Source organism: Sinohyriopsis cumingii, chromosome 18 (assembly GCF_028554795.1).
Source record: "Sinohyriopsis cumingii isolate HCF-2022 chromosome 18, ASM2855479v2, whole genome shotgun sequence".
Classification (NCBI taxonomy): Eukaryota; Metazoa; Mollusca; class Bivalvia; order Unionida; family Unionidae; genus Sinohyriopsis; species Sinohyriopsis cumingii.
The window spans coordinates 59,084,449-59,097,163 of record NC_142978.1 but is presented as its reverse complement, the minus strand read 5'-3'; the positions used below and the strand labels follow the sequence as shown (position 1 = coordinate 59,097,163).

Here is a 12,715-nt window from a genome sequence, read left to right as displayed (position 1 = left end):
TCTATGCCAACCCCAGTACACCAACAGCTATCAAATACATTCACAAGATTTATTCTTCTGTAGGAAGAGAGTCAACTGTTACCGATTTGATGCATTCATATTGGATAAATTGGAGTAATTTCTTGCAAAGCATAAAACTTTGAAGATTTCCTATAGACTAGGAGCCTACAAAACGATTACAATTAACATCCCAGTGTTAAAGTCGTAAAGCTTTCAATTTAACGATATACATACATTATGTATCCCTATATGAACGTAAATACATTTGTATATTTCAAGCATTTTGAGGGATTAAATTGTATTCTCTCGTGGAATTTTCAGTTTATCATTACAGTGCTTTCTCAGATTCAAACAAAACCCGATATATTAAAAAGCAGATGGGGAGACAACTATGACTTTCAACGTTGAGGAGACAACTATGACTTTCAACGATGTATTGAACAAAATGCCTCTGGCCATGAAAAAAAAAATACTATGAAAGTAAAGTCTGATTTTAGGTCCCATATCACTAATTATTTAGTGAAACTGTTTATCTCCCTTAGTTTTGGTGCGGTGGGAGAAACCTTACATAAGAAAATGAAGGTAGGGGATTGGCTGAAAATAAATGCCGTAATATCATAAGCGATCTTTCTTCGCAAGACGTCCATATATGGGTAAATTGTGCACAACTATAATCTTGAATCAGAATTTATTTTCACTTATTTGTTTTCGCCGCACATGTAATCCTTAATGTAAACTTAATGTAAAACTCCCGATTCAGTCGCCGGTTGAACAGTCGCCGGTTGAACAACGTGTATTATAATCCTTAATGTAAACTTAATGTAAAACTCCCGATTCAGCCGCCGGTTGAACAACATGTATTATAATTCTTAATGTAAACTTAATGTAAAACTCCCGATTCAGCCGCCGGTTGAACAGTCGCCGGTTGAACAACGTGTATTATAATCCTTAATGTAAACTTAATGTAAAACTCCCGATTCAGCCGCCTGTTGAACAACGTATATTATAATCCTTAATGTAAACTTAATGTAAAACTCCCGATTCAGTCGCCGGTTGAACAGCGTGTATTATAATCCTTAATGTAAACTTAATGTAAAACTCCCGATTCAGTCGCCGGTTGAACAGCGTGTATTAAACATGTTCTCCTGGCTTTTTCATTTGATGAATTACACTGTGAAGAAAATAAAGATTTTACAGTTCATCGAGCTCATAGGGTTGTAAATACGTTAACGTTCAACCGTGAATAGCATCTGGATACTGCCATTACGCTAATTCCTTTATGAACTGTTTTCTCGTATCGACAACTAGTTGTGTTAGATGTATTTATTAAAAAAAAATATTAAAAATATTTTAACAAATTTTAAAAAATTTGAACATCAAATTTAAAAAAATAAATAAATACATATGGCCAAGATGAGTTGAATCATAAGAATTTTAGCTTTGTCCTGTGCTTTCATATTTTTTAAATTGAATCGACCGTCAATGAATAGCAAACATTACATTATTCATAAGTTCAGTTATAATCCATGGGTACATAAAACCGTCCCGTGAGGGCGTATTATCGATATGTATCGCTCTAGTTACTTTCGAAATCTTTTCAATATCGAAGTGAAATATTATGAGCCAGTGTTATATATTTTCTGTTATTTGTATGACATTGTCAGTATATGGTTACAAACTTTCTTCATTTAATTCAATTACTCATTACACATAAAAGATGAGGCAATCAGATAACGATATTTTGACACATCGGTAAACTCAAGAATCGATCGATCCATTTAAAATTATGAGTTTAAGTTCACCATTGTAAACATCTGTATTAACTCTTTCTTCAGGACAGTAAAATAAAATACCGTGATAAGCATATAATGAATGTGCATGCCATTTCGTTTCTGAATTTGCTGTCTTAGACTTTGACACTCTGACTATTAGACTTTTTATTTTATACAGTCTTTATTCTTTAATCTTGTTGAGATAAGTAGTCGATATTTGTAAACGTAGACCATTATATTGTTGTCTACCTATCGACCAGTTATTTGTCAAAGGACACACCACATATCTTAAAGAGTTGATAAATGCTAAGACCAAATCATTAAGTGATACACTAAATTAAGGTACTCTCCGCTGTTCTAAACCAAATGAACGGCATGGGATTGAGACCTGAAACCTTCTGTTAAAAAATATTTATTTGCGTAGAAAATATCTCACGTATAAATTAAACATATTACATCAAAACTAAGATTCATTATTAAGATATAATCAACACTTCCTTGGATGTATTTCCATTTACACTCCACTCCCTCCGAAAAGCTTAATAACTGTTTTGATTTAACATGATTTGAAACTGAATATAAAGACTGAATGAGGTCAATTCAGCAAATGTAATATGGGAAAAAAGATACAAACGTTTAGAATAAAGAAATAGAACCACACATTACCCACGATTTCAAATCAAACAACCAAAATAAAAATAACTTTTGTCCAAGAACATTTTTTAGAAATAAAAATGGCACAAAGGAATAATATAATGAATTAAGTGAAATACTTTAGAATGAAGTGTTTAGATGTTTTTCCTAGACTAGGCTCGAGTGCTTTTCTTTATACCTGAAATTGCCATTCTCATGGTAGAGTAGCCAACTGGTAATATTTATATATACTTTGGTATGTATATTGTGTAAGTGTGATAAAATACGCAGCTGTGCTAACTGTGCATCCGTCATATTCCATGCAAGCATTTTTCTGGATGCCAATTAGCGTCTACGTTTATAATCCATAGGTTCGTTCCATCACGTGCAAAATTGACAACACGTAATGAATTGGGATTCAACAAATACTGCACACAGAAAATTTATGGTTATTACAGCTACCAAATTCATCCTCCTGCGTAGGTGGTGGTCAGTTCACTCATCGACAGATTCTTGCTTTACCAGGTGCTGGGGTACTGCTTTCTGTCGCGGATGGTTTCTGGACGGAAACTGTTCGTGTAATAACCGTAGTGAGCAGGAATCTATATAAGGCTAATTTGCATGATCTAGCAATGCGAGAGTTATGTTCATCATAAGCTGGGATAACGAATGTGACTGTCGTTGTAGATCTTTCGGAATGTGTTTTTGCAATAGACAAGAAGCAGAGTCCGGTATCATTGATCCGACATGGATGAGACACTGTCTTAATAGTGATATCTGCTCTTGAGAAATGAGTTTTCTTCTAAATTAACTCCTAGATGTCACAGCATAAATTTAAGTGATACCGAAGGAAATAGGGTTCAGACTCAAAGAAATTACTTTGGAGATTTGATATATCAGGTTCCTTGTCTCGTCGCTGGAGTGTTGTGAATTGTTAGTGGTATCATTATTATTATTATTATTATTATTATTATTATAGTACAGCTTGTTTGACCCTGTCATCTTATGGTCCAACTAAATATGTGACGTTTGTATAAATTTCATAAGGATTAACTTAACAAAATAGAAGAAACGAAATACTGAAGTTTTTATTTCGCTTTTGGCCATAGCAAAATGGATGCATTTAGTCGGTCCGATTACATGAATATGCTAAGAGTTTGGGAGCAAAACCAATTTTTTAAAATTCTGACAGCTCTGGTCGATCAAAAATGGAAAATATATTTTCTGGAACAGTATTTATACGTTTAAGTTTTACTTCTTTACTATTGTTCTACAATGAAATCGTGTTATGTCTGTCGCATTTTGCCAAACTGAAATGTCTTTATGTTGACATGATTCAATGGCTATCTTCAGCGACCTGTCCACCATCTCGCCAAGTGTTGTGACTGGTGGTAATGCCATCACACCCATATGTAGGAAAATGACCTTTATCATCTTCACAGGTTGCGATAATACGGTCTGTATGATGCATTGTTTTAACATATAGAAATTATGTCATGTTTTATGCCATGCTAGTACTTTGGTACACTGTCTGCCTGCATTTGACCAGGAAATGTTCAAAGTCTGACCCATAATTACATTACATATCATAGCCTTTGATTGTATACACTGGTATCTGCTTGTTATAAGTGAGGAATTATTGCTCAGCATCACAGAGTGCATAACGTAGATTTTATATGTATGTATGTATGTATGTATGTATGTATGTATGTATGTAATCGCCATGCGAGTGTGTCTGCTGCGCGCGAATGGCTATATCCACGGATATGTTCTATCCTTTTCTGGAGTGTGTACTAGGTCACGAAGATAGGTTTTGTGCTAGGTAACCAAGACTGGTTTTATGCTAGGTCACGAATATTGGTTTTATGCTAGGTAACGAAGATGGGTTTTGTGCTAGGTAACGAAAACTGGTTTTATGCTAGGCCACGCAGATGGGATTTATGCTAGGTCACGAAGATGGGTTTTATGCTGGGTCACGAAGATAGGTTTTGTGCTAGGTAACCAAGACTGGTTTTATGCTAGGTCACGAAGATGGGTTTTATGCTAAGTCAAGAAGATGGGTTTTATGCTGGGTCACGAAGATGGGTTTTGTGCTAGGTAACGAAAACTGGTTTTATGCTAGGCCACGCAGATGGGATTTATGCTAAGTCAAGAAGATGGGTCTTATGCTGGGTCACGAAGATGGGATTTATGCTAGGTCAAGAAGATAGGTTTTGTGCTAGGTAACCAAGACTGGTTTTATGCTAGGTCACGAAGATGGGTTTTATGCTAAGTCAAGAAGATGGGTCTTATGCTGGGTCACGAAGATGGGATTTATGCTAGGTCAAGAAGATGGGTTTTATGCTAGGTCACGAAGATCGGTTTTGTGCTAGGTCACGAGGATGGGTTTTGTGCGAGGTCACGAAGATGGGTTGTGTGCATGCTTTCCAAGCGATGGATTCTGTTACCCGAAAACACGCCTTTGAATCTCAGTAGAGGATGAATTAAAAATTCTCTAATTGATATGGTGATCATGTTTCTCTCCATATTAAACCTCCTGAACACTCCGAGGGCTAGCACTCTCTAATCTGTATGGTACATAATTTGCAATTTTTTATATATTGGACTATTTCTTTCGTCTTTGAAACTACTAACATTTTGATTTTGTTTCAGTTTTCAAGAACTTTGGAGAATGATGTTACCAAGAGTATCAAGCTTTGCACTTCACAGCTCCTTCCGCTTAGACAATTTGCGAGTTCTTCTACTTTCCAATTCCAGCAATAATCTACACAGAAGAGTGCAGTACGAAATCATTGGACATGGGGTAAGTGAAATTAGACTCTTCACATAACATCAGTTTCTTTTAACAAGCATTTCTTTTTGCCTTTTCTTTCCTTCCTGTGTATGTTGGTGAAAGAAATGAAACTGGTTGAGGTGAAAAGAAAAACGATAAATAAAGGCTACATGTATGCAGTGCCGGATTAAGCCATTGCAGGGTCTCAACCACACAATATAGTCTGGTGCCCCCACCCCTCTCGTCCATAATATGTGTCGTCAGGCGTGTCGACTATTTATTTTAAATGCTTTGGGGATATAAGTGGGTTACTGATTAACAAGAATAAAATCAAAACAGATTTGTTTATTCCCAGGTCGCTTTCACCTACACATGAGGAAAACAAGAAACATGTACATACGTGTGATTTACTAATTTTAAAGAATGATCACATATTTGCAATGACTAAAAGGTATTTATTGGAATATTCAGAAACCTACATGCACTTTTACAAATATTTTTCACAGATAAAAGTGCTATAACTTTTTAATATTCCGTCTACTATACAAGTATTTTTCAAGTGACACTTTCGTGGTTGTTCCAAATAATTTAAATTGAAGCAAATAATGAAATTCGTCACCGATTTTTGCAGTACTACAGTTGTTTGCATTGTTATTATACAAATCGGTAATAAATGACCAATGAGTATTAAGTGTGCATTTTACCTAAGGCAGTGCGTTACCTAGACCGCTCCATGACCTAAGTGGTTAGAACATCCGCCTCGGATGCGGGAGGTCGCGGGTTAGAAACCCAGCCGAGTCATACCAAATACTTATAAAATAGCACTAGCAGCTGCCTCGCTAGGCGCTCAACAATAAGAACTTAAGTGTTAGGACTGGTCAGCCTGGCGCCCAGATAATGTGACTCTGTATCAAGTGTGTGCAGCATGATGCTCTAGTGCTAGACATCACTATACACTAACACAATGTAGACATTGTAGCAATATCACTGAATAATTGTTAAAGCTACGTTAAAATCAAAATCAATCACACACACACACACACACACACACACACACTGCGTTATCGTTCTAATCATTAATAAAATGACCAGCGTGTATCAGGTGTGTGATTTATCTAACGCACTGAGTTACCATACTAATCATTAATAAAAATGACCAGTGTGTGTGATTTATCTAACGCATAACCATAGTCAATTTCTGAGCTTCAGCAACAGAAAATACATTTCCAAGACTGAAGTAAATGTTTTGTTTCAGTCTTCAGAGTGGAAGGGTTTCGGTTTACTGGCGAAAACTGATGATTTGAAGAAGGATTATGTATTTGTGTGGGGGCTAACCTCTGCTGGAAAGATCTTGATCAAACCGAGTTATTGGCCTTTTGTTAGGCCCAGGCATCCTTTTGAACGGTATTTAGGGAACTATCATAGATTAGTTTTGTAAAATGGCCCTTGTCAAATTTCTTAATATAGGAAGTTCTAGGGATATTATGAGACAAAAAATTGTTTGTTTTAGGTATTTATTGGGTCCCGTTTTATGAGATAGAAATAATTTTGTGTATGAGGTGTTTCTGGAGTCCTTTGCATGAAATAATGGTTTATGGCTTGGAAATGCGTACTGCTGAATCATACGGATATGAATGTACTGGTTTAACTCTAACACCAGAATTTCAATGAATAATGACCCCGATGACGTTAAAAAGTCTCTTACATGTTTCTCGATTCCCTTCAATCAATGTTTTTATTTTTATATAGGATAATATCCATTTTGAATTTACTTCATATTTCTGTATAAAAGAGTACTGAGAAGAACTTTCACAACCACCCCACCCCTTCTCTCTTTAGCATTTATTTGGGTATTTACATCTCCTGAAAAAATACATCATGATCTTGTACAATGATACAACTTAACGTGCAAGAAGATTTGATAAAAAAATTTAAATATATGCGTCATATATTAAAGCGACAAGCAATCGTTCACTAACTTTGTTCTTAACTGGAACAGAAGCCAGCCTTCTTTCCAATAATTATGTTGCCTTGAGACAGTTCCTCGTTGAAAGCACATGTCGGCTTTGAATATGATCGACCAACCCTCATTTCAAACATTGTGATGATTATTTCAACTCATCACTATGTTTCAAGTAACTGATAGATACCTATGTACTAGATGACGATATGTTTTTGCCTTACTTAATTTTACAGTGTCTTTTAATCAAATGCCTCCCGGAACGTGTTCCACTAGGTTTGTAACGGCGCCATTGTTCTCAGCATTCTATGTTGCTGAGCGCGAGGTGGTAGCGTTACTGTTTCACGCCCGAATCGGAGAACCTCGAGTGTCCCCGTTGTTTATGTTTGTGTAAACATCTGAGGTTCTCCATGGGTACAGAGAGTATAAATAAGGCCCTGTCTTGCAGACGAGAGACCGTCAGGATTAAGTCAGACCCGTCTGTCTCCTTTCGGACCAAAATTTATAAATTATGAATCCAAATATTTATCAGTCATGACTAATTTTACTCAGGTAAAAAGCCATCTCTGAAAGTGTTTTGTTGTTACAATACCAAAATTCAAATTTGCCCAGATTTTGATTTAAACAAATTTCGGACATGTCCAGATTTTAAGTTATCCGAATTTAGGATTTGTCCAAAATTAGGATTTGCCAGATTTTGATTTATACAAATTTCCAGTTTGTCTTAAATTTCGGAATTACCCAGATTTTCATTAAATTTATTTTATAGAGAGTTTCTATAAATAAGGTTAGTACACTTCTCCACCAATATAATTATACTTTGATGATATATAAACATAAAATTCATTTTATCAAATTTAGTTTATAAAACATTTATGCTAAAATCGGCGTTTCTTAAAGTATACTTGAACAATTGTGTATTAAAACGTAATCTTGTTTGCTTATGTTTTATAGTAAATGTATGGTCATGAAGTAAAATTATTATTTTGTCAGTGTAATTGTGATTTTGTGAGTATTAGAAAAAGGAAATAAGAGAACACAATAAAAAGTAAAATATAATTTATTCTGTATTTATTTATATCATTAATAGCACACATTTCTTTGTTCTTCTCTATAATCTCCTCTGTCATTTTAGACTTTTATTGTACAGAAATATCAATACAAACAACACAATAAAAAATTCTACACGCATTGCACCTCAAGCCAGTACCAGGCGAACCCAGAATATGTTATGACTGAAAGAACCGTAGCAAACAGTAGTAACAATATATAGTGAAGACTCGTGGTATGGAACTATTAAACTAAGGAATAGAAAGATGCAAGTTTTGTTAAATTAACAAATAATTTCATTCTCTAGGTTATATAATTAAAATGTAAGAGGAAATTACAGTATTATGAATTAATCCAAGATAATCAGAGAAATGTTCTACACAAGTTCGAAAGAATCGAGTGTTCATAATGAATTCCAGTCCTCGAATGTGCTGATATGCCAACAGTCTTCATGTATCACAATTGCACTATCAAAATGTCCTTTCAATAAATTCACAAAAATACCAGAAAATTTGTTTAAGCCATATCCAATCTGCACTTTGAAATTCCAACGAAGAGTAAGTAGTAGATCGAAATGGGGGTTCTGGCTAGCTTTTATCACTTCATGTTGAACGAGTGAATGTGATTCCCCCATGGTCTATCTACTACTGGGATATGGGGTTTCTGGCTTAATTTAGCGCAGAAAATGGGTGTTCTTGACTACTCCGAGGGTTCGGTCTCACTGCGTGATAAAAGAGTGAGTGTTCCCAAGATCTACTGGGTTCCTTTTGTCCTTCTGGTTCACACCGATGATTCTGGTTCACTTTTACGTGATAAAAGAGTGTGTTCCCATGGTCTACTATGGTTTCTGGCTCACTTTTGTCCTTATGGTTCACTGTATTAGATTTGGACTTTGTAATATAGCGAAGAATGCCTCTTCCATGATTATTCATGGAGTCTAGATCGATTGGGATTGAGTAAGAGGAGCAAAAGTCCAGTGCCTGATTTAAGTCAAGAGGAGTGGCTGAAGCGTGCAAAGGAATTTATAGCTTATGTGCCTGAAGTAATTTATTGTGAGAAGAGCGAAGAAGAAGAAAATGAGGAGTGGGTGAGGCGTAGCCATAGTCGTCAGGTGCAGCAGTGCAATCAGCAGTATTACATCGAAAATAAGCTGAAGCGTTTTCAGCTATCATAAACACAACGAGATCAGTTTTATTACTGGCTGAATAAGGTGACTCGCGTTACAGTTGATAAGGTCGTGCACAATTATCAAATTTGAGTATGTGTTTAAGCGTATCTTTGGGAAGATGGGTCTTCTCCAGCATGTAGCAAAATGTAAGACAGTATCTGGGAAGAGTTTGAGTGAGGTGTATGATAAGATCATTTCGGACGCGCTATCGTAGTCAAGGAGGTTGTAGGAATCCACGAGTTTATTTTTTCAGGATAGCCAAATCACTTTTTTACCCTTTGGTAAAAATCACTTTTTCGACTCTGAAGAGGTTTTGTTCAGTCTAAGACGCTTCCGCGGGAGTCATTATAATGCTTAGATTAGATACCAGGTATGATTGTACTGATCAACGCTGTCTGATAAGAAACCTAAGTATCGATTAATGTTATTGCTGGTGAATCTCTTCCACATGCGATTTGTAAGAGATTTTTAAAAGCGTTCGACGACGGATGCTATGATAGGATCGCGTGTGCTGTACAAGGTGATGCTAGTTTTGTAAGGTAATCTGAAAAAGTTTTGTTGTAAAATTCACTTCCGTGATCTGCCCATAATTTATTGTGTCTGCGTTTACGTACAATGCTATCACAAGCCTCAACGACATAATTTTCTTTATTATTGAAAAGAACTAATTATGCATATTTATTAAACACGTCGACAACCGACATCAGATATTTGAAATGATCATTGTACGCGCTGTAATCTCTCATGCTGACGAGATCTGCTGACCATATATCGTATGCGTTGACTGCGATAACTCAGCGTCGTGGAAAATGTAGTTTTTCTTCCAGGTCGTCTGACACGCCAATGCCCAGCTTATCTTTGGTGCCTATGATGTCATGCACAAGAGCTCGATCTATAAGTTCTCTGAAATTTTTAGGTTTGAGTTCTTTTAAGACCCTCAGCATGACTCGATCTTATCCAGCTTTGTCATCAGGTTAATATCTTTAACATATATCGTGTTGCATCGGGATGACATGAACGTCACTTGTGAAGATCCTGACCTGCCAGTGGCTGAATGTGTTCATTCAGTTGTTGTTTATGTGGATTTCACGGTCCGTTGTATTAGTATCTTGGCATTAAGGTCTTGGAAGTTTTTCGATCAGCGCATGGACGTCCATGGCTCAACCGAGAATCTGTCGCTGCCCGTAGCATTTGCAGTCTACGGTGTACAGATTTGTCCGCACGAAGGTCTTTACAGCATGTATTGAAATCGCAATGTCTGAAATGATTCGTTTTTATACAGATTAGCGCTACATTTAAGGGGCGCCGTTTTGTGTGACATTACCTGTGACGATGTGTGGAACCGCACATGGCACACCTCCATTTGATCACGACGCGTTTATTTTTGGTGACCACTTCGACCGGGTCCACACTCTCTGTGTTGGCCTTGCACTTAAGACACCACGAGTTCATGTTGTTATTTTAGGAATGTACATTATTTCAGATCCAAAACGGTTTCAACGGGTGATTTTCCTTTATGCCTGCTCTGGATGTAGTCCGTGCAGTTCCATCTACATGTGATATCGCTGCCGTTTTGAAATTGCAACGAGTTGTACACACTTCCCTTGTGCGCTGTTTGGAGATAACGCACGACTTCATCGTGAGGAGGTAAACCAATTGAATCGAAATACTCACATCGCTGCAGTGGAGATCATTGACGATTTCGACCCAGGAGGTCTATGCCCATCGTTAAAAGTTTGTCGGTTAATGACGCAGCATTCGTCAGGCATGATGTATTCGGGAAGATGATCTTTAGAAAAGACATCTCGGAAATGTTCAACGCTCGGTCCGAAGAGATTCTTGAGATCGATGTTACTTTAAACCCTTTTATCGTGTTATTTTACTGCGGGTAGTTCCTGGCAGATGTAGTCCTTTTCCGATGCCGAGGAATCGAGGCAGTAACGATCCGGCGATCCATGCTAACTGGGGTCTGATAAATCCTCCTTGTTTGAACAGCTGCGACGCTAATAAGTTCAGAAAGATTTCTTTTCATGGAGCGGCATGTTTAGCGACTGAAGTGTCTTGATATTGTGTCAGCATTAGTCTGTCCGGTCCGACGAGCGCTGACGCCATCAACCTGATCCAGACAGGTCTTATATACGTGGCTGTAACGGTGATGCTTCTCTTTTGCTGCGATGACAGCGTAATCTCTACTCTAGCGTACGACATGGTATTATATAAAATGCTATTTTTCCCCGCCTTTTTTGACATTTCGATATACAGCTGGTGATGTGATGATGGCTTGACAAGCTTCTCTAACCAATTACCGGTTTTTAGTAGCTCTGGTGATGGCACCCGTCGCTGCGGACATTCCTGACGGTGCAAGGACTGAAGCAAGTAACTTTGACCATGGTCCTGACAAACGAAATGATCGTATCTTCACTCTTCCGACCGTCTCCTTGTGACCTTTTCATGGGCATGATTGTCTGTACAAGGATATTCATTTTTCTATTTGTACGTCCAGCGTCATGAAGCTATCCGAGGTCAACAGCGCGTACCAGACGTAATCACTAACTGGAGCGTTAATAGTCAATCGGATTTCAACGTCAACAGAAGAATCTTTCAGACGTTCCAAATGTTTGGATATATCGAAGTGGAAGATGTTAGCGAAATCATCTAGCGAGATTTGCATGCCCGTGTCCACGTCTTAGTACTTCTGCATAGCTTCCATCAGAATCATGTAGGATAGGGAATAATTTCAGGTACAGACGTCGAAGTTTCATTCGAGTTTTCGCTCGGGATATTGCCTGGAGTCAATGCGGTATTGAATGAAAGGCATTGAAATGTTTAAACACATGCTTGTTTCCCGTCTGAGCTGCACGTGGGTCAGCCAGTTGGAACGGTACAAAGAAGTGTATGGGAAGTTCTTTGCCTGGATTGGTGGCCACTCTCCACGACGTGGTGACCTGAGTTACAGCAGCAAAGTATTGCGTGGTAAATCTTCTAACGTCGATTACAGTTCGAGCATGTGCCTCTAGCCTCTCTAAAGAGATCATTCAGCAGTCGTTGTCGATGACTGTGACATGATCTTGCTCACTAATTTTGTCACACTGCCGTTGTCGCGGCAGAGGAAGCTCTGGTAGCTCCCTCTTCGGATGCTTTAAGGTTAATCGGGGAGGCTTTGTCTGCAATACCAAGAACAGGTGGAAAATCCACCCAGGATTTTGCAATAGTGCACTCGCATCATGTTTGCTATGTTATCTGAGAACATTTTTATGATCAATCTTTACCCCTGACATGCAGAGAGTAGACAATTCTTTCATTGTTATTATCGTCTGAATTTCCAGACTGATATATAAGCCGCATGGTGATTTTTGAGA

At 37.6% G+C, this 12,715-nt stretch overlaps 1 protein-coding gene across 6 annotated transcripts in view; it reads left to right on the top strand.

Moving 5' to 3' along the window:
- Positions 1-12,715, top strand: part of LOC149776743 (uncharacterized) — a 65,703-nt gene that overhangs the window by 3,588 nt on the left and 49,400 nt on the right. For all 6 annotated transcript variants that reach the window (XR_016416097.1, XR_016416101.1, XR_016416098.1 and 3 more), the window contains exon 2: positions 5,058-5,208. Coding sequence is in view for 1 of the 6 variants with exons in the window: in XM_089941278.1 (XP_089797404.1) it covers positions 5,077-5,208 (132 nt within the window). In the remaining 5 variants the exon portion in view is untranslated. The remainder of the gene's footprint in view (positions 1-5,057; positions 5,209-12,715) is intronic.